The sequence below is a fragment of the Chiloscyllium plagiosum genome, unplaced genomic scaffold (genome assembly GCF_037043375.1).
Source record: "Chiloscyllium plagiosum isolate Xiang-an unplaced genomic scaffold, Cpla_swu_hap1 HiC_scaffold_30, whole genome shotgun sequence".
Lineage (NCBI taxonomy): Eukaryota > Metazoa > Chordata > Chondrichthyes > Orectolobiformes > Hemiscylliidae > Chiloscyllium > Chiloscyllium plagiosum.
Genome location: NW_028270168.1, coordinates 6,612,055 through 6,635,396, shown reverse-complemented (window position 1 = coordinate 6,635,396; position 23,342 = coordinate 6,612,055). Strand labels below are relative to the sequence as shown.

Genomic DNA, 23,342 nt, shown 5'->3' with positions numbered 1-23,342 from the left:
ACGCACATATTCTCCTTGCAGAAACCTTTGAAAGACTTCATTTTTAAGCAGGTAAACAACTAATTGGGACACAATTTTCAGTTCACAGTTTCAGAAGTCCAATGTTTAGCAGTTGATAAATTTGTTCACTTGTATGTTCTGCTTGACCATAATCAACATTTAGTCAGCAACAATTATAATTTAAATAAATTCAGTTTTTTAATATTTAGATAAGTCTTTGTGGAAGTGAATTTGAAACAGCCATATCAATTATGATGCAATTGGGATGGAGAACTAAATGTGAAAGTTTAAAAACCGTGTAAAAGTGAAATATGTTTGATCACATCAGGGATCCCCACTGAGAGTAAGTAATTTTAGGTGGATCTTATTTGGCGAGGAATGAAATGAAATATAACAGTATGGAATCAATAAAAGGTCAACCTATCTTCACTTTAAACAAAGAAATGTTGAGGAAAGAGCAATTCATCTGAGTTTAATTGTTCTGTCACTATTCTTGTTGATGAAGCTGCATTGAGATGGGGGTCCAGTTCTGTTGTGATGCTCCCCATTGGTTAAACAGGTTGCTATCACTCAATAGGGTAGGATTTGATCTCAACTGGTGACGCAACATAGGCTCTAGAGGAAACAGGCCCTTCGGCCCAACTTATCCACCTGTTACACAGAACACTTGATATTCCATTGACTGCGTTAATCCAGAATGCTACATTTACTGGCTCGGTAACATAATCACTAGTTTACTGTACCATAGAGCTGCATCTCAGAGGGAGCCAGGACTTTATCTATTGTAAGTTAATGCCTTCATGAGATAGCTGTAGAAAAATTCAGGACTGACGGAAGAAACAAGCCAAGTGTTCAAATTCTGAAGTGTTTGTTGATTTAGAGTCAAAGATGTACAGCACAGAAAAAGACCCTTCGGTCCAACTCGTCCATGCCGACCAGATATCCTAAATTAATTTAGTCCTGTATGCTAGCATTTGGCCCATATCCCTCTAAACCCTTCCTATTCATACACCCAACCGGATGCCTTTTAAATGTTGTAATTGTACCAGCCCCCACCACTTCCTCTGGCATCTCATTCTACACACGCACCACCCTCTGCATGAAAACATTGCCCCGATCCCATTTAAATCTTTTCTCTCTCACTTTAAATCCATGACCTCTAATTTTGGACTCCCCTACCCTGACAAAAAGATCTTGACTATTCACCCTATCCATGCCCCTCATGATTTTATAAACTTCCATAAGCCACCTCTCAGCCTCTGGAGCTCCAGGGAAAATAGCTCCAACTCTGGGTACATCCTTGTAAATCTTTTTCTGTATCCTTTCAAGTTACACAACGTCATTCCTGTAGCAGAGAGATGAGAATTGAACATGGTATTCCAAAGGTGGACTAACCAATGTCCTGCACAGCCACAACACGACCTCCCAAATCCTAAACTCAATGCATTGACTAATAAAGCAAGCGTGCCAAATGCCTTTTTCACTACTCTGTTTACCTGCAACTCCACTTTCTGGGAACTATGAACCTGGCTTCTTAAGGAAAACCAGCACAGCAACAAAGGATCTCACTAGAAGCTAATGAAACTGTAAATTAATCTAAATGAATACATAACTGTTTTCACGGAAACACAGAAAATGGGGAAAATTAGATTTGGCTAGGCCATTCAGCCCTTCAAGCCTGCTCCACCAATTAATCCGATCATGGCTGATCATCCAACTCAGTCCCCTGTTCCCATTTTCTCCCCATCCCCTTTGTTCCCTTTAGTCCCTAGAGCTATATCTAACTCCTTCTTGAAAGCATTCAATGTATCATCCTCAACCCTGCTTCCTGTGACAGAGAATTCCACAGGCTTCCCACCGTTTGGGTGAAGACGTTTCACCTCATCTCAGTCCTAAATGGCCCATCCAACATCCTTAGACTGTGACCCCTGGTTATTGGTTTCCTGGTCATCAGGAACATCCTTTCTTGTCAGAATTGCAAATGAATCAATGGAAATTCGACAAAAATGCTTCAGAAAGAAAGAACAGAATGCCTATTTCAACAGAATATGCAAAAACACAAACTAAAACCAATGTGACAAAGATGAAATCCCAGCCTGTTCCATACAGTAATCAGAATAGCCAAGCGATGTGATTGACAGGATTCTATTTTATCAATCGTTTCTCTTTATTTGGAAAGTGAGGAAACCTTTTCATTATTTTCTCGGTATAGATTCTGTTCTTTTGTTGAAGGGCCCTGTGCTAAAGGTGCACAACAAAACAAACTCGCAACTTTCTCCCAGAGTGTAGGTGAATATCACTTCAAGATATATACTCAGGAAATGGCAGTGATTTACTACACGTGTGTTGTTTTACTTTTTAAGGAAGTATCTGTTCTCTGTTGGCACATTCTCACAATAGCTCGGCTAATATTACCCACTCGGCATATGGTACATTGGGATATTAATCTCACTGTGCTGAATTGGAGCTGTCTTGGGCTCAGTCTGTCTCACATCTTGTAAGTAATTGCATTTTTCTTCATATCTCTTCCAAGCTGAAACAATCGGTACCACCTGTTTCCTTTCATGGCTGCAGCTTTGGTCCTTTCTCTGTTGATATTATATCTTCTCTGGCATCAGATAGAATCGCCTTGTTTCTATTCCTCAGTCCAATGCCAAAAAATAGTTTTATTTTCATGCCAAACGCATTTCTGCTCATATCATGTTTACTCTCTAAAGAGCACGATCATACCCAAAACTTTGAAATTACTCCTAAATGTGTCCTCTCACACCCACCTGGAAAAGTGTGAAAAGTAAAAGAGCTGGAGATCTGAAATAAAGACAGAAATTGCTGGAGAAACTCAGCAAATCTGGCAGCATCTGTGCAGAGAGAAACAGAGCTAATGTTTTAGGTCCTGTGACCCTTCTGAACTCAAAACATTAACTCTGTTTTCTTTCCATAAAGGATTCTTTCTTAACATTTCTCCTCACATGAAGCATGACGACCCTTAGGTTACACCCCTGTGAATCATCTCTCTCTAATGACAGAGCAGCCCTATGGTCTGGTAGGACTATAGCATCATTACCTACATATGGTGCCAAACCTGTTGAGAAAAAAATATAATTGTCATCTGCTGGGCTTCCAAGCTTCCAACTCTCTCCCCTGTACCAGCTTTTCCTATCTCCCCATTTATTTAATACTATTGTGACCATTCTGGTATGAATTTCCTTTTTTTCACAATATCAGCCTTGGCTTATTGCTGACACTGACTCAGGATTTGGACTCATATCTGAGTCAACCAAGATCTTTTCCACTCCTAAAACAGAAACTGTTGGAGAAACTCAGCAGGTCTGGCATCATCTGTGCAGAGAAAACACTACTTACGTTTCAGGTCCAGTGCCCCTTCATCACTGGACCTGAAACGTCAACTCTGTTTCTTTCTCCATAGATGTTGCTAGACCTGCTGAGTTTCTCCAATAATATCTGTTTTTGCTTCAGATCTCCAAAATCTGCTGTCCTTTGTTTTATTCTTTTCTATTCCAGTTTTAAAAAATAAAATGATGACCAGCATCCTTGGGTAATCTGTCGGGTCATCAGTCTTCAAGCCCACTCTTATTTTCTCTGGTTTTGCACCAATTGCTACAGGTCAGGACACTCTCAGCTATGTGTCACATGATTGTGGGTTCAAATCTCACTGCAGCGATCTAATCCAGGCTGACACTGAAGGAGCACGAAGGTATCACCTTGCAAACGAGACATGAAAATGAAGCCTTGTCTGCCCTCTCAGTTGGGTGTGAAAGATCCCCAAGGCAACATTTTAATGGATAGCAGGGGAGCTTTCCCAGATGCCCTGGACAGTAGTTTTCCCTCAAAGAGTACACAGAAACAGAGTAAAGAGAAAGAAAGTGAGAGAGTAGCTTTTATTTGTCATTTCTACCATATACAACTGATACAGTAAAAATGAGACAGCGTTCCTCTAGGACCAAGATTCTTCGTGGACAGTACAAACTACACAATCATATAAAAGGTGGCATAAAGAGCCTAAGAACTGCAAAACACGTAAATTACAGTGTAATAAAAGAATGCAAATTAATAGACATTATTCTAGCAGCAATCCAAAATCGTGCAAAGACTAGTCACTGGATTGAAATGTTAACTCTGCTTTCTCTGCCAGACCAGCTGAGTTTCTGCTTTATTACAGAAACAGGTTTGGTATCATATGGTCATTTATGGGAGCTTGCTGTACACACATTGGTCACCATATTTCCCACATTTCCACAATGCTTACACTTCAAAAGTATTCAATTTGTTGAAAAACATTCTGGCACATCCTGAAGTCATGTAGGGTGCCATATAAATGCAAAATCATTGTTTAACTACTGTACTTTGTCCCAGTGTGTTGTCAATTTAGGGGGAGGTGATGGCCTGATAGTATTATCCCAGATAATGTTCTGGGGACCTGGGTTCGGATTCTGCCACGGCAAATGGCAGAATTTGAATTTGATTTTAAAAGAAATCTGGAATTAACAGTCTATGATGATCATGAATCCTTTGTCAATTGTCAGAAAAAACCATCTGGTTCAGTAATATCCTTTAGGGAAGGAACCTGTCCATCTTCGCCTGTTCTGGCCTACATGTGACACCAGACCCACAGTGATATTACTGACTCTTAACTGGGTAAAATGAGCAATAAATGCTGGTCTAGCCAGTGATGCCATCAGCCCATGAGTGAGTTTTTAAAAAATTTGTTTTTGATAAATCAGAGTTGAGTACAATAATGAAAAATATCAAAGTGGAAGATATTATTTGGCCAAACAAACATTGAAAAAAAATAAAAATGGAGCATTGTGTTTTGGCATTTCCATTACAGGGAGATGCCAAGGACATGAAACTTGTTGCTTTTAATGATGCTTCTTATTGAAATCTGTGTGTTGAGTTCACACATGCAGGAGGGTTTAGCGTTTTTAATAGGTATGGGATGCAAGTATTGCCCTTTATCTTGGGAAGTTATGAAGAGGGGTATGTAGAAATGCCATGGGGCAACGACTGGATGAGACAGTAAATATGGCATTTTTCTCAGTGAAAATAGTGGAAGAAATTCACAAACGAGATTCAGCAGCAATGCCAATGGGGTGCTACATCGATCATAAGTCATTCTCAAATAATGTACATTCAACAAAATGTGTAATTGAAAAAAGTCTGAAGATCCATCTTGCAGTTTGGAAACAGTTGATGGGGAATGGAGGGATCTCCAAATTAAGGTGGGTGGATAACAGCAGCTAGCTCCCTGATTTCTTTAGAAAGAAAGCAGCAAGTACAAAGAAACTGTTGGGCAAACTGCAAAAAGGGTACTTGGAAATTTACTGTATGAAGTAAAAATATTGGATTATAATCTGCTGTCATTTTATTTGTTTTTATTATAGATTAATTTATGCAAGGAGGAAACGAGAAATTTATTATCATCTAATATGGTCTGAGGGAATGCCTGAGACCTAATGGAATGAGGGAAGAGGTGATGGAAATGTTAATTTAGTGTTAATTGGGTTTGAATTAGTTGTATTAATATGGGAGCGATTAACTCGATTTTAATTCAATTCCTTGCCTTTCGCCATCCATTGTTTTAGTTTTGTTGCACTGCCAGTGCTCATAAAGTGTTCTTTTTATTAGTGACGTAAGTGGTTTAGTGGTGGCTTTATTTAAAAAAAAGCTTGTAGTCCAGTGGTAGTGTCCCTATCTCTGAGCCAGGAGGACTGAGTTCAAGTTTTGTTTCATTACAGTACAATTACAGTGGGAAATAGACAGATATCCTGGTGGATTAAAATAAGTAGGATTGCCATTCAGCTCAACTAGAGCATAAACATTGGTATGACCAGTTGGACCAATGGTCTGTTAGTGTCCTGTAAAATCACTGTAATATTATGTAATTTCTTCCTGATGATGTTAAAAGGAAATATTAATGAGATTTCCAGGAAACTGATCATCCAGATTGTAATACAAGTTTATAAATTACATCTCTTTGGTCAATGAACATCAGACTTTTGTATGTTACAAGTGCCTGAAACAAAACAAGAATGCAAAGACAAAGTTAAAGGAATGTTACTGTCTTATGGAGTTTAGAATGAATGTTATATCAGTTCATGTTAACACATCTTGCCATCAAGACTTGAAATGTAAACATATGTGAATTTGCAAGCTCTGAATTACTGTTTATATAATGCTTGTAAATGCCAGTATCCAGAACCTATATTTATGTCTCACTAGAATGACGTTTACTGCTTACCCATCATTTTCAAAGTTAAATAAAATGCATAACGTGCAAAATAAAACTAGGTTTCCAATTCATTTATGCTTTCGTGAAACGCACATTGTTCAACATTAAATTGACATGTGCAGAAGCATAGATAGTTATGCCATCACTGGAATTTATTCATTTTGTAAATGTTTAATCAACAAACATTACTTATCCACACAAACCATATGAAACATTATATTAGGAAAAGTGTTTTGGAACAAAAAATGTTTAGTAGAATTCATCAAGGAAATAAAACAGTTAGTGGAAGTCACTCCTTTAACTAATCCAAAAAGTTGATGTCAAATATTCATAGACTTCTTATGAAGCTGAAGGAGGCTATTTAGAACATAGAACATAGAAACATACAGCGCAGAACAGGCCCTTTGGCCCTCGATGTTGCACCGACCAGTGAACTATTCTCAGCTTGTCCCCTAAACTATCCCTTCATCAACCATGTGCTTATCCAAGGATTGTCTAAATCTCCCTAATGTGGCTGAGTTAACTACATTGACAGGCAGGGCATTCCACTCTTATCACTCTCTGAGTAATGACCTGCCTCTGACATCTGTCTTAAATCTATTACCCCTTAATTTGTAGTTATGCCCTCTCGTACAAGCTGACGTCATCATCCTAGGAAAAAGACTTTCACTGTTCACCCTATATTGTCCTCTGATCATCTTGTATGTCTCTATCAAATCCTCTCCTAGCCTTCTTCTTTCCAATGAGAACAAACCCAAGTCTCTCAGCCTTTCCTCATAAGACCTTCCCTCCAGACCAGGCAACATCTTGGTAAATCTCCTCTGCATCTTTTCCAATGCTTCCACATCCTTTCTGAAATATGGTGACCAGACTGTATACAATATTTCAAATGTAGCCACACTAGTGTTTTGTATAGTTGCAGCATGATATTGCAGCTCTGGAACTCAATCCCTCTACCAATGAAACCTAACACAGCGTATGCCTTCTTAACAGCACTATCCACCTGGGTGGCAACTTTCAGGGATCTATGTACATGGACTCTAAGATCCATCTGCACATCCACACTACCAAAAATCTTTCCACTGACCTAGTACTCTGCTTTCCTGCTATTCTTCCCAAAGTGCATCACTTCACATTTAGCTGCATTGAATTCCATTTGCCACCTCTCAGCCCAATTCTGCAGTCTATTTAATTCCCCCTGCAACCTGTAACATTCTTCCAAATTGTCCAGTACTCCACCGACTTTAGTGTCATCTGCAAATTTACTAATCCATCCACCTATGCCTGCGTCTAAGTCATTTATAAAAATGACAAACAACAGATCTTTGTGGCACACCACTAGTAATTGGACTTTAGGCTGAATATTTTCCATCAACCACCACTCGCTGCCTTTTTTCAGAAAGCCAGTTTCTAATCCAAACTGCTAAATCACCCTCAATCCCATGCCTCTGCATTTTCTCCAACAGCCTACCATGTGGAACCTTATCAAAGGCTTTACTGAAGTCCATGTATACCACGTCAACTGCCCTTCCCTCATCTACATGCTTGGTCACCTTCTCAAAAAACTCAATGAGGTTTGTGAGACACGACCTGCCCTTGACGAAACCATGTTGACTATCTGAGATCAAACTGTAGCTTGATAGGTGATTATAAATCTTCTCTTATAATCCTTTCCAAAACCTTTCCTTTGGCCCATCACTTTTGCATAGCTCTCTGAATGAGCATAATGAGCTAGTGCCAACCTCCTGCCTTTTTTGCATAACCCTACACATTATTTGAGTAGAAACAATCATCCAATTCCATCTTAAATGCCTTGATTGGGCCTGTCTCCACCCCATTTCCAGCAGTATTTTCCAGACCCTAACTGCACACCGTGTAAAAAATTGTCTTCTTGCACCACAGTTGCTGGTTTTGCCAAATACTTTGCTCTTGTTCTTGACATTTTTATGCATGGGAACAGTTTCTCCCTATCAACTCTGTCCAGAACCCTCATGATTTTGAAAAGTTCCATTAAGTCATAGGAATATTAAATTATATCCTTTGAAGCTTCCTGTGTTGTAGGCAGTCACTAAATACATTGTGAAAACCATTGGATAAAAGCAAATTACTGCGGATGCTGGAATCTGAAACCAAAAGAGAAAATGCTGGAAAATCTCAGCAGATCTGGCAGCATCTGTAAGGAGAGAAAAGAGCTGACATTTCAACTCTAACTGACTCTTTGACAAAGGGTCAGTTAGACTTGAAACGTCAGCTCTTTTCTCTCCTTACAGGTGCTGCCAGACCTGCTGAGATTTTCCAGCATTTTCTCTTTTGGCATTGTGAAAACCATGTGTGTTTTAACGGTTATTATGAGAAATTATGAACTTGCATTGTGAGAAAAGTGAAATATCTTCAGGTTTGGGTCAATAGATAAAATGTTACAGTCAGTCAGCCATGTTGGGCTGGTCACAGTGTCTACATACCTGACACAAGATGTCCAAAGTAGACTTTGTACTCTGAACTTCATCAGAACCAGCGGTTACAAGATAGGCAGGCAAAATGCCTTCAGGAAGTCCTTGAATCTTCCCGAAGAAAAATATCCTTACCATCTCATGGAAATCCCAAGATCAAGATTCCTCAAAACTGGAGATGAGTTATCTACTAATGTGGCAAACATTTTGAGCATTTCTGATAGATTCACCTGGAGGTCAAGTGAAAACAGCAGAAAGAGTGTGTGAAAACCTGAGCATTCCATACATCTGCCTCTTTCAACATCCTGTGTCCCACTTGTGGCAGTGTATGAGGGCTTCACATTGGACTATTTCATCACCTTGGGACCCACAGCTCTAGAGTAGAGAAAATCATCCATCATCCCCCAGTGACTATTTTATTCAGAGAAGAAGAAAACTCAATACCAAAAAGTGCAGAGGGCACGAAATGAATGAGCTGAAGTTTAGAAGGGAAAAGATTGTGGTATGTGTATATTACCTTTAAGAGAGTTTGCTAGTAGATTAACTTGCTTGCTGGTTGTTCAAGAATAATAAAGCCTCATCAGTGTAATGCAGGGCTTATGCCTGAAGTATTGATTCATCTGCTCTTCAGATAGAGTCATAGAGTCATAGAGATGTACAGCACGGAAACAGACTCTTCAGTCCAACTTGTCCATGCCGACCAGATATCCCAATCCAATCTAGTCCCACCTACCAGCATCCAGCCCATATCCCTCCAAACCCTTCCTATTCATATACCCATCCAGCTGGCTTTTAAATGCTGCAATTGTACCAGCCTCCACCACTTCCTTTGGCAGCTCATTCCATACACACAGCACCCTTTGCGTGAAAACGTTGCCCCTTAGGTCTCTTATATTTCTTTCCCCTCTCACCCTAAACCTATGCCCTCTAGTTCTGGACTTGCCCACCCCATGGAAAAGACTTTGTCTATTTATCCTATCCATGCCCGTCATGATTTTATAAACTAATATAAGGTCACCCCTCAGTCTCCAATGCTCCAGGGAAAACAGCCCTAGCCTATTCAGCCCTAGCCCTATAGCTCAAATCCTCCAACCCTGGCAACATCCTTGTAAATCTTTTCTGAACCCTTTCAAGTTTCACAACATCTTTCTGATAGGAAGGAGAACAGAATTGTACGCAATATTCCAACAGTGGCCTAACCAATGACCTGTACAGCCACAACATGACCTCCCAACTCCTGTACTAAATACTCTGAACAATAAAGGAAAGCATACCAAACGCCTTCTTCACTATCCTATCTACCTGCAACTCCATTTTCAAGGAGCTATGGACCTGCACTCCAAGGTCTCTTTGTTCAGCAACACTCCCTAGGACCTTACCATTAAGTGTATAAGTCCTGCTAAGATTTGCTTTCCCAAAATGCAGCACCTCACATTTATTTAAATTAAACTCCATCTGCCACTTCTCTGCCCACTGGCCCATCTGGTCAAGATCCTGTTGTAATCTGAGGTAACCTTCTTCACTGTCCAATTTTGGTGTCATCTGCAAACTTACTAACTATAATTCTTATGCTCACATCCAAATAATTTATATAAATAACGAAAAATAGTGGACCCAGCACCGATCCTTGTGGCACTCCACTGGTCACAGGCCTCAAGTCTGAAAAACAACCCTCCACCACCACCCTCTGTCACCACCTTTGAGCCAGTTCTGTATCCAAATGGCTAGTTCTCCCTGTATTCCATGAGATCTAACCTTGCTAACCAGTCTCCCATGGGGAATCTTGTTGAATGCCTTACTGAAGTCCATATAGATGACATCTACCACTCTGCCCTCATCAATCCTCTTTGTTAATTCTTCAAAAAAACTCAATCAAGTTTGTGAGACATGATTTCCCATGCACAAAGCCATGTTGACTATTTTTAATCAGTCCTTGCCTTTCCAATCACCTTTGCCACCATATCAGGTTTACGCTCTAATAAACAATTGCTCTTCAGGAACTGATTAACTCCATGAATTTGTTTACTGTTTACTGTGAAATGAGTAGAACACATTATAAATGATGAAGCAGACATTACAGTGAGCCTACTGATTTCAATACTGAAGAGGAGTCAGACTGGACTCGAAACATTAACTCTGTTTCTCTCCCCACAGGTGCTACCAGATTTGCTGAGTTTCTCCAGTACCCACTGTTTTTATTTGATTCCTTGCAAACCTGCAGCATGCCTATTTCCCAGGTGTATTGCAAATTTGTAGACTCAGACCACTCAGTGAACTATTAGAAAATTCACACTAATGCACAACATAGGCAATGTTGTGCATTAGTGCTGCTAACTCTCAGTGAGACAGGGGACACACATAGGTGAATTTTCAGAAATAGGGCTCACGCACATACACATGCACATGCACATAAAGTGAAGACAGGTGAACTCTCAGAGAGACAGGGGATACACACACATAGATACACATGCACTGATCCACATACACACAGTGACACAGACAGTGATACATACACACACAGTGACACTCAGTGATTGACACATAGTGAAGTCAGGAGGCTGTCAGCTGGAAGTTGCTGATGCATGTGACGTCAGAGGAGGGATTCCCTTTCAGGCCCCGCCCCACTGTGTTATTATAGGCCATGCCCCGCCCCCGCGCGGCGGGCTCGGCCAATGGGAGCGGGCGGGCGGGCAGGGGGCGGGTCCAGGATTGGATACATTGACGGGATGGCAGGTCGAAAGGAGCGGGCGGCCAATGAGGCGGCGCCTGGCCGCTTTGTATCCATTTCAGGGGGAAGCACATGGGAAGCGGCAGCAGCGGCGGCGGCGGTGGCGGCGCCGGCAAGTGTCAGAGCCGCAGAGAGAGTGAGAGCAGCGGCAGGACAGCACCGGGCTCCTCTCCATCCAGCCGAGCACCGCTCTCGGCCGTCCTTCCCTCTCTCCCTGTCTCCTGGCTGTGTGAGCTCCACACGCTGACATCTCTTGTCAGTGATCCCGCTCTCCTTTTTCATTATCATTCTTGTTGTTGTTGTGGCTTTTAGGGGAGGGAGGACAGAGAGACAGAGGACATGGACGAAGCAGGAGCGGCGCCTCGCGTGGACATCGACCCGGATTTCGAGCCGCACAGCCGGCCCCGATCGTGTACCTGGCCGCTCCCTCGGCCCGAGTTCCCCGGAGCCGAAGGCAAGGCGGAGGAGAGCGGCGTGAACCAGGAGCCGGCCGCCGCCGGCGAGCAGGGCAGCGGGGGCAAGGCAGAAGCGAAGGCTGCCCCCGGCATCCCTTCTCCCCTCCGGCTGAGCGAGTGCGGGCAGCACCGCAAGAAATCTTCGCGCAGAAACGCATGGGGCAACCTGTCATACGCGGATCTGATCACCAAAGCGATCGAGAGCTCTCCCGAGAAGAGACTGACACTGTCACAGATTTATGACTGGATGGTTCGCCACGTCCCTTACTTCAAAGATAAAGGCGACAGCAACAGCTCGGCGGGCTGGAAGGTAATGGCTCATTCCCGAGGTGCATTCTGCAGGTGGAACAATTGCCTGTTGCATTGTATTTTAAGAAAACAAAAGCAAAGGTTTAAGCATTGCAGGACCTTAACAGCATCCTGTAGCGTAGAAGATCTGAAGCATATTTGTTGATTTATTTTTGGTTGGTCAGGGACTCCAAGCAGGAGATTAAAAGTTTCGGGTGTCCTTTTTTTTTCATTTCATCACTGCCCTACCCCCTTGTACACCGGGTGGAAACACAGCCAGAGCTCCAGATCAGGGTCAGTACGAGATTGCACAGAAGTTTAGCTTGCTGTTCATGTGCTGGGATCCTCATGGCTGTTTTCACTCCCTTTGTTTTAAATTTGAAGGCAGAAACTGCAAGTTAACAGCTTGGAGATAAACCCAGTGTTTCCGCGGATCTGGCAATTCCAAATCCAATTGCACAATCTATTGCTATTCGTAGCACGGAATGGAAGCAGAGGGGGAGCCAGTTTAATTATACAGAGCCAGTTGACTACAGAGAAACCGGTGTTACTGAGCCGAAATCCAGGAACGGTTCAGAACTGGGGGATGGATTTCTTCAAAAGCTATTCTCCACTGAAATACCGATTTAGTTTGGCAGACTTTCTGTAGAATTTCAAAGCGATACCCCCATTAATTCCCGAAATTGTGGATACAACATTGTAATTCTTAGTTAAACATGAAGGAAATCGGGTGATAAAAGATTGGATCACAGGTTAGAGTATTGCCGTAGTTTCTGTCGAGTTCTATTCCGGGAGATGTTGCTTGGATTGATTGAAGGACAGCTGGTAAATTGTGTTGGCGATTGTTTGGTTTCTCGGGGTTGGGGGAGAGACCTTTAAGGAGATAGAAGGTAGCGCCAGAAACCTGTCAATGCTTGGTAAATACGCCTCAGAAGTTATTGTCCGCGTCCGGTAAGGAACAGGTTTGCAATGAGCTTCCTTCGGCAGCGGGAAGAGGAAATATTGCGTGACTAACCACATAAATTGTCTCAAGTTAAACATCACTAAGATGTGGCAAAGATATATCTTAGCAATCTAAAATACAATCAGTTTTACAAGTTTGCCATGGTGTGTTCCTCATACCCATGCCCTTTATTATTTGATCATTTAATTTAGCTGATTTAATCTACGAAAGATTGTCATTTTACAATTTGCCAATGCACTGTAATTCCATTGCGTTGACCATGCCTGGAGCCCTCCCATGACCTGCAAAAAAAAACCCCTCCAAACTCTGTGTCTGACCCTGTCGTTCTCCTCATTTCCAATAATGTACAAATGTGTGGTGAACAGCATTTTCTCACGCTGAAGAGGTGATATAGATGCAGGTGACTGTTTTGAATAGGCTGGCCTCCCGAGGCGCGTTAAAAAGAATGAATTTTGCAAGAAAGTCAAATTATTCTGTGTAAATGTATATACTTTATCGAGGATTCATTGTAACAATTACAGAGATGAACCTAACAAATTGAGATTGAAAATGATTGTTCTCAAGATCATTTGGACAGAAGTTGCTCTAACTAAGATCTATTTGCATGCAGGGATTCTGAGTTCAGAATCAGACTGTGCTGAAAATGACAGACCATGAAATTATCATTGGCCTAGCCATGTTTTAGGGAATTCCCCCCAAACAGTATTGTCTCATATCTGAATTAGTGACTTATGAGCCTCAATCTCTCAGAACTAAAGAAACAAGCTCTTAGTAAATCAAGCAAATATCACAAGTGCTGGGACAGACAATTGTGTTGAGTCAGTACATTGGCAGGGAATCAGTTCAAAATTAGCCCATAAACTTGGTTCATGCTTAGCATCTTCTTTGTAAAATGAATAATTGGAAATTCCTTTGTTTATTTGTTAATTGTGAAGTCTGTTTTCTTGGACATGCTTTGACACTGAGAGCCAGATTTGTGCTGGGGGAATTGAAATATGGGAATAACTGCATTGTACATCGGATGATGAACTTGGGTCAGCTACATCTCTGGGTGATGAATGGATAGTACTGATCTGTGCATGTCTCCATGTATTTTGAATGTGTAATTGGTGATAAAATTGCATTTTGTTGAAAAAAAAATTCAGTTAGTTTGTGCGGGAACAGAAGGGATTCACCAGATCAGAGTTGAGGAAGGGATGTTTTAATGCATTCTATTTTGTATCCAGGAAACGATATGGTTTGAACTGTATTCACACTAATTCAGCATAGCCTTGGGGAGAGTCTGAACTGGTAGAGAGGTGGTTATGCCAGTGAACATTTGGATCTATTCTTAATATAATTAAACCACCAAGAGAAATAATTGAACCCTACCGCCTGTGGAACTGAGTTTCCATCCACACAGGGAAAGCTGGGGCACTGGGGGCTCATTATGTTATCCTCAGCTCCTTTACATTGTCTGAATGAGTGAATAATTCAACTCCGCACCCTGGTGATGCCATTAGGACTGACTTCATTTGAACAAAAAAAGTTTTTATTTTAAATCCAACATAATTTTAAAAATTAAGCGGGTATTCAAATTGACCACAATTATTTAAAATGATTTGAGTAGCAGAAGGCATTTTGATAGTAGGCATTTTTCTTCAGGTCTTCCTTGAATAGAACTTAATCTGCACATTATTTAAACACCAGTGCCATGTCTTAGCTGCATGAACTCCTGGCCAAATAGGTCTATTTTAAGTGAGTCAGGGTTAAATACTTAAAGGTAGTTTTTCCACAAAGACCATGAACTGTTACTCACAGGATTTCACACCACGAATTTGAAAATGTTGCAAAATTTGTTTTTTTTTAACTTCCAAAAATGGAAGTGTTTGGAGTTCATTTTAAAATGATGACTAAATGTTCCCTTTAAAACCTAAATAGGATTGAAATTTATAAGCTTTGCTGAATAAAGAAATTCAGATAATGTGGAAGAACATATACTGATGTCCTCTGTATGACCACTAGTCTGTGCAACCTGATGGTCCCTAATGAGATTGGAACATTATTTCAGCAATGTCTTGGCTGGCATTTTGTTGTAAGGGACTGAATTACAATCTTACTGCTGCAAACGAGCACTGGTGGGGGTGGATCAGTATCATTCGAGGAACAGAGTACTTAGTAGAAATGTGTTTGCTTAGGTCTTGCTTTGATTTCAGATGACAGAATCATTAGAGGAATCAATGATCTGTTTGTTACTGCGTTGCTAAAACTCAGTGTCTCTAAAGAAATCTTTTCTATACCCAAGAACCCTCAACGATGTGAACTGAACACACACTCACACACTCACACACACAACACTGGAACACAAAGCCAAACTGGCTCACTAGTGTCCTTTTAGGGACAAAAATCTGCCCTCCTGACTTGGGTCAGCCTACACCTGATGCTGATCCACAGCAATGTGATTGACTCATAACTGTTGGCAAGCTGTTCAATTCAAGGGCACTTGGGAATGGGCTATAAATGCTGGATTTGCCAACTTCCCATGAATGAACAAAGAAAAATGATTCTCGCATGATAAAAGTGTGTCTGTAAATGATGCCATCTAAATAGTAGGTTTCAAGTTTGACTTCCAGCCTGTGGTGACTTATTCGATTTTAGTCATTGGAGTAGGGAGTACTGTAATAGGCCTCAATGATAGATTGTCTGGAAAGTAAAAAGTAATCAGCAAGGATTCTCATCCAGAAGGAGTCCAGAGATACTTGCTGGAAACTGCACATATCCTGGGATTAAGGGACGGATCCATGATGACAGGTTGAGTACATTGAGTCTGTATTCTCTAGACTTCTGAAGAACAAGAGGCTGTGTCATTGAAACACAAGGGATCCTGAAGGGGCTTAAGATGGTTGATGCTGAGTTACTGTTTCCACAGGCACAGTCTCATGATAAGAGGATAACCATTTAGGACAGAGATAGGAGAAGTTACTTCACGGAAAGCATTGTGAATCTTTGGAATTGTGTCCTGCAGAAGGGTTGTGGATGCTTCATTGATGAACATATTTAAGGGGGTCGGAATAGACAAGTTTCTGGTCTCAGGGAATCCAGGGATATGGGGAGTGTGTGTAAAAGGAGAGTTCAAGTCCAAGGTCAATCAACCATAATCATATTGACTGGTGGAGCAGGTTCAATAGGCTGAATCTCTGCTCTGAATTCTTGTGTGTTTTCGTGTGTACATCAACATCAAGTAAGGATGAGGTTGGACAGCTATGATACTATGGCTGTCACCATATCTGCTCACAGAGGGAGCTATTCTTATTTGGAAGAGTAGCAGAAGCTGCTAAACAGTATCCAGAGTCCATTCCTTTAGGAGCCCAACATTTGTTCTGTTAAGTGCTTTCTATCAGAAGAAGAAAGCTATGCATTTTTAAACAACAAGATCATTTTCGACTCAAGGTGATCTGTGCACCTAAGTCTCTTGAGAACCTGAGTGCTTGTCATTTTCAGAGCACACTGTTTAACGGTGATTGATATTTAATCCAATCTCATACAGTTCAAATGTGGGTAATGGGAAATGTTCCAAATTGCAAGTGAGGATGGGAGTATACCTGCAGCAAATTGTGCTGTGACATGGTTTGCTGATTTAGTTTTATGAGTTTCAGAAATTTATTGGGAGAAAGGTGTCTTTTTCCAGATTGACTGGAGTACAAAGGATTATGTTATAAAGCATTTTGAATGATATTTAGTGGGGCGTAATATTGTTTCAGCAGCTCTCTGAAATGGCTTTATAACAATTTCATGAATAATTTAACCTAAACAAATTAAATCTTGAGAACTATTGTATTTTTAATGAGCTGCAGCTATTCCCTTCATGTTGTTTGAGGTGCCCTGATTCCAGCTGTGCAGCTGTGTAAGCGAGTTTAAGTTTCTCCACTTGTCGGGGAACATTGGCAATAAAGCATTCAAGCTCAATGTTGTAAATGGTAGAACTTCTGAATCCACGACCTCTACTAACTAGAAGGACAAGGGCAGCAGAAACATGGGAACACCACCTGCAAGTTTTTCTCCAAGCCACTCACCATCCTGACTTGGAAATATATCTTGGTTCCTTTGTTGCTGATGGGTCAAAATATTGCTCCCTCCTCCTGCAGCACTGTGTGGGCATCCCAACACTAGATGGACCACAATAGCCCAAAAAGGTGCCTCACCATCACCTTCTCAAAGGGTGGTTAGGGATGCTCAATATATCGGGGCCTTTCCAACACGTCTTGCATCCTGTGAAGGAGTAAGAATAAGGAAACAAAGACAAAAGATATAGGTGGCACCATAGACACCAGAGGCAGTACGGTAGCTCAGTGGTTAGCACTGCTGCCTCACAGTGCCGGGGACCCGGGTTCGATTCCACCCTCGGGCGACTGTCTGAGTGGAGTTTGCACGTTCTCCCTGTCTCTGAGCGCGTTTCCTCCAGATGCTCTAGTTTTGTCTCACAGTCCAAAGATGTGTAGGTTAGGGGAATTGGCCATGCTAAATTGCCCGTAGTATTCAGGGTTGCCTAGGTTATATGCATTAGTCAGGGGTAAATATGGGGGAATGGATCTGGATGGGTTAACTCTTCAGAGGGTCAATATGAACATGTTGGGTCAAAGGGCCTGTTTCCACACTCTCGGGATTCTAATTTTAAAAAATGTAGGAAATCCCCACCCTGACTGACTCTGTGCTTCCAGCAATGTCAATTTTAGTTTTTGTAAGGAAGAGATGGCTTCTAGTGATGAGATGGATGACCACCAGAGCATAAAATATGGAAATACTCTCTCCCTTATAGAACAAGTAGGTAATACAGCAGATTCCAGTGTAGATCGCCTTAGTGCTACAACTGAAGGGATTGGGTCATCAGGGCATAGTAATGTGGGAGGAATGTGGATCCATTTGGAAAGTCAGACAGGCTCCCCATTGGAAGCATCTTCCTCTTGACATGATATTCTTGTGTCTGAAGACCCAATGGAGAAGCAGGGAAATTCCATACAAGTGAAAATTGTGCCACTTTAGTTTGGGATTCTTAAAATTGCTAAAAGTGTCCCTATGCATAATGCACATGGCATAGTCTCAAGAAATCAATGGGCTCATACTTTACTCTGAAGACTTGAGCACAGTACCATAGTTGAGATTTTGGAAGGGCACTGAGAGACAGCTGCATTGTCATAGTTGCTCAATGACCTATTAAATTCATCGATACCTTCAGGTGGATTTCAAGGATAACAATAATGGGGTGGCCTGACCAATTGCTGTCCTTTAACTGAGACAATGGGAAAGAATCTCTTAGTCATGTATCACTTTACTGTTTGTGGGACCTTGCTGTGGGTAGCCTGTGGTCATGAAATGTATTATGTAAATCAATGGCAATATTGTTAACAAAGAAAGACAATATACAGAAACTACAGTTCAACTGTCTTTTTTGGACCAATGTACTTTTAGAGAAAGGCTATGTTGTAACTGTACATTTGTTTACAGAATCCCAACAGTGTGGAAATAGGCCTTTTGGCCCAACAAGGATTCCTGATGAAGGGCTTTTGCCCAAAAAATCGATTTTCCTGCTCCTCGGATGCTGCCTGACCTGCTGTGCTTTTCCAGCATCACTCTAATCTTGACTCTAATCTCCAGCATCTGCAGTGCCCACTTCTGCTTGCATGGTTGTAACAGAGTCAGGTCCCATGATGTAGGATGTTTGGGTAGTTGAGGTGGTCCTGAGCAAGCACGAGGACCATGTCAAAGCTGCAAACGGTGAAGGAGCAAAACATCCCTGACCCTTGACTGCAATTGTTCCGGAATCCGTGGGTTCTCCCTTCCCATCCAGCGTTGAAGATACTTTGGAATCTGAGATCCAGCCATGATACCTTTGCCACATGAAAAGGAGAATTAATTTCTTTCAGGACACTCCAGGCAAAAGAGGCGAGCTACTGCGCATTGCACACTGCCCCTGTGTGCATTGCACCACTGTATGTCCATTGCACACTGCCCCTGTGTGCATTGCACTGCCCGTATGTCCATTGCACACTGCCCCTGTGTGCATTACACTGCCCGTATGTACGTTGCACACTGCCCGTTTGAGCATTACACACCACCTGTATATCCGTTACATACCGCCCCATGTGCGTTAAACACTATCCATATGTGCGTTAACACTGCCCATATGTACATTACACACTTCCTGTATGTGCGTTAACACTGCCCGTATGTACATTACACACTTCCTGTATGTGCGTTAACACTGCCCGTATGTACATTACACACCTCCTGTATATGTATTACACACCACCTGTATCAGAGCAATGTTGGAGTAACCTGACCTGGTGTTAAACTGTGGAGCATCAAGAAAAAGACCAATGTCCTCAAACTCAAAGGGGGAGGGATATAGTGATTGTAACGAGGTCAGCCAGATGGACCTCATAGAAAATGAGTTCCCTGTTTGGGTCTGTTAACCTGGTCCAATCAGAGAGCCCTGGCTGACAGATAAACAGGAGTGTCAGAGAGCTGGCTCTGAGGGAGCTAGATCAGTGTCAAGGGCTCTCCACGTGGAAATAAAGGGAGACTTGGTGATGATCTTTATGGAGTTATTTAACAGCAAGATCTACTAGGTCTATGGCTGGAAAAGGAGGAAGGTGTAGATAGATGAGAACATATGTCTGAACTGTGCTCTGTGAATTCACACTGAATGTTAGATCAGTTGGAAATGGAAGTTACATAATCATCTTGTCTTACAGATCACAGTTTTTCACTGACAGGTCTTTGCTGTTCAAATAGCAATCTTAAGAATTCTACTACTAACCACATCTATTATGATACAGCACCCCTTGCTCAGAAAGCCTGTTTTCTGTCATATATTTTACAATAACTTTATAATACTCAGTTTCACCTTTACCTGAACAGGTAAACGGTAGTCTTGGATAGTCATATCCAAGACTATCTATATCACTAAATTGAATGCTGCATTATGTCTATAGCTTGAACAATTAGTTCAAGATTACTTGGGTACGATCATTCGATCGGTAATAATTAAATAACAAGTAGTTAATGATGACTCTTAATTGATCTTCCACTTTCAACAGTAATTGCAAAGTGAATGAACACAAATGGATACACTGATTCAGCTGTAATGTGAGATTACGCACATTTAATGTCAATTCTCAACAGACCTACAAATGTATTACACTATGAAGTGCCAAAGACTTGGATGTGCAAACAAAATCTTGAAATTTGGCTGTATATAGCTGACATAAAACAGATACTTTGTGTACGGTGTTATTAATCTGCAGTAATGTATAGTGAAGGACATGCTTTCCCAAGTGGGAGTGCAACAAAGGTTCACCAGACTAATTGCTAGCACGAGGATATTGACTTATGAGGCAAGACTGAATGTGCTAAGCTTACATTTATATAAGGTGAGGCAGTGGTTTACTGGTAATGTCACCAGGCCGGTAACTCAGAACCCCAGGGACATAGTTCTGGGGACACAGTCAATGGTAACATTGGAATTCAATTAACATCTGAAATAGGGATGGCACAGTGGCTCAGTGGTTAGCACTGCTGCTTCACAGCGCCAGGGACCCAGGTTCAATTCCAGCCCTGGGCAACTGTCTGTGTGGAGTTTGCACATTCTCCACGTGTCTGCGTGGGTTTCCTCCGGGTGCTCCGGTTTCCTCCCACTGTCCAAAGATGTGCAGGTTAGGTGAATTGACCATGCTAAATTGCCCATCATGTCGGTTGATTAGTCAGGAGTAAATGTAGGAGAATGGGTCTGGGTGGGTTACTCTTCGGAGGGTCGGTGTGGATTTGTTGGGCCAAAGGGCCTGTTTCCACACTGTAGGGAATCTAAAATCTAAAACAAAAGCCTAAGCATGACCATGTCACCACTCTTCCTGTTCTGGAAAATCCATCTTGTCTGCAAATGACTTTAGGGAATGAAATCTGCAATCCTTACCTGCCCTGGCCTACATTTGTTTCCAAACCCACAACAATTTGGTTGTCTCTTAACTGCTCTCTAAGCAATTTGGAATGGGCAATAAATGCTGTCCTATCCAGGATGCCCATATCCCAGTTCAAAGCCCTATCGTTTAGAAGAATGAAGGATAAAACAAGTTGGAATCTATACAACTCTTAACGTGTTTGGAGAAGTAGATCTTGAAAGAAGTTTCTCTGTTAGCTGGGGAGTTTAGAACATGGGTTACAGACTCCAAAACCAGGGTCAACCAGTTTGGATTGCGAGGAGGAGATACACCTTCTCTCAAAGGGCTAGGAATCTTTGGAAGTCTCTCTCCCAGGGAGCTGTGCTAGCTTTATCAAAGAATGTATTTTTACACAGAGGTCAAATGATATTTGGGCCTCAGGAGAATTGAGGGAGATGTGGATAATGCAGGAAAGTGGAATTGAGGCAAAAGATCGGCAATGATCTTATGGAAAAGCCAAACAGGCACAAACGGCTGAATGGCCAACTCGAGATCATGCTTCTTATGTTCTTGATTATGTATAATTAGTCATTTGCTGGAATGACTGGTAGGTATTGTGGGCTCACAGCATTCACCTGTTAGTTCATACCAGCCTGAGTCATGACCAAAAGATTCTATTGTCCTATCCTATACCAAATTAATTTGGATAGCACTGTCGCTTCTCAGATGTGTAATGCTCCCTGAACAATATAAAGTTGCCATGGTCCCAGAGGACTGCTTTGCTCAATAGAGGTAAAGGCTAATGGTGGGAAGCTTAACCTGAGGGTCACCACACCTCGGAAGAGGGGAGAGGTTGAGAAGGCAGGATCTTCATGGTAGCCTCAAACAGTGTAGAAATTGAGTTCAGACTGTTCAAATCACTCTGTATCGCATATAAGTCAGCCACCCGACTGAGCTAACTGAGCCCTGTTTCTTGGTCAGTTTGAACAATACTGCCGAACGTTTGGTGCCCACAGTTGCTGTCCATTGGAGCATTCTGAATTCAATTGCTTGGGGATTTCAGATAGTAACTGCAAGCAACAGGAAGGAATAAGAAGGCAGGACCACTAGTAGCTATGAATAATCCACACTGATGAGGATTGAGAGTAACTGCCATTCTTGAGGACTAACGAGAGAGAGAGGTGTGCTCAGAGTTCAGGTGTTGAACTCCTCTGTCTCTGTCACATTTATGTGGATTCTTCCGACAGAAGTGAAGCATACTGTAATGTGTCCTGCATCATTTCCCTCACTAATTGGACTGCAAGAGAAATATTCTTTCAGAAGGGGAGATAGAAATTTAATGTGACCTTTGGCTGGGAAGCAGCAACTAAATGAATTCAAGTGACAGAAAGAGTTCTGATAAAATCCTCTGTTCCAATGCAAAAATGAAATGATACATACCATGAAAATAATTTCAAAGCTGCAGTCTTGTCTTTGTTCCAATGGCTGTAAACTGCCTAAGTCTCATTTTGAGTGATTCATGATGTCCTGAATCAGATAATGCCTTGCAATCACTCCCAGTTATCCATTATTCTCCATTTAAACTCTGTTGACAGATACAGTGAAAGCCAGTCTCAATACATGCAGGTTGCTTGTGGTAAATTATGCATTTAGGTCACTGACCTCAAAGACAACAGCTGTGACCAGTTAACAAATGGATTTTTACACTTTTTGTTTTGCCTTCTTTATCTTGATCAATATCCAATTTAATATCTGTATAAAATCATACAAAATTTCAGCACAGGAGGAGGCAATTCAACCCATCCTAACCCATCCTGTCTGTACTGATTCTTTGGGAACTCCCTCATTAATCCCATGCACCTCCTCCTTCCCCTAAGACCGATAATTTTATCTCCATTTCCATTTCAGGTATTTATCCAATGTCCCCATTTGAGTTACTATCTACTGCTTTCCACTGCCTTTTCAGGCAGCATGTTCCAGTTCATCATAACTTGCTGCACAAATCTATTTCTCAGTTTGCATCTGACTCTTTTGCGAATGACCTGTGTACCTAGAAGGATGACATTCCAACCAGAAATCTATCAACAAATACATCTCTTGGACCCCATTTACCACCCTCTGAGAAAACGAACGGGAAATGACATCAATGGGAAGTGACATCACCAACCCAAGGAAACGTACACACACAAAGAGAAAGCGGGTCACTAATACCAGTGCTTCACCAGAGGCTCACTGATGTTGTTACCTAGTATCGTGACTAAACGTTTGAAAATGAACCTTAGTGAAGCTTAGTG

At 41.7% G+C, this 23,342-nt stretch overlaps 1 protein-coding gene across 1 annotated transcript in view; it reads left to right on the top strand.

Moving 5' to 3' along the window:
• Window positions 1-10,577: 10,577 nt before the first annotated feature.
• LOC122563482 (forkhead box protein O3-like) overlaps window positions 10,578-23,342 on the top strand; it is a 207,635-nt gene continuing 194,870 nt past the window's right edge. Inside the window, exon 1 of the mRNA XM_043717252.2 lies at window positions 10,578-12,193. Coding sequence (XP_043573187.2) covers window positions 11,768-12,193 — 426 coding nt within the window. The 5' untranslated portion in view covers window positions 10,578-11,767. The remainder of the gene's footprint in view (window positions 12,194-23,342) is intronic.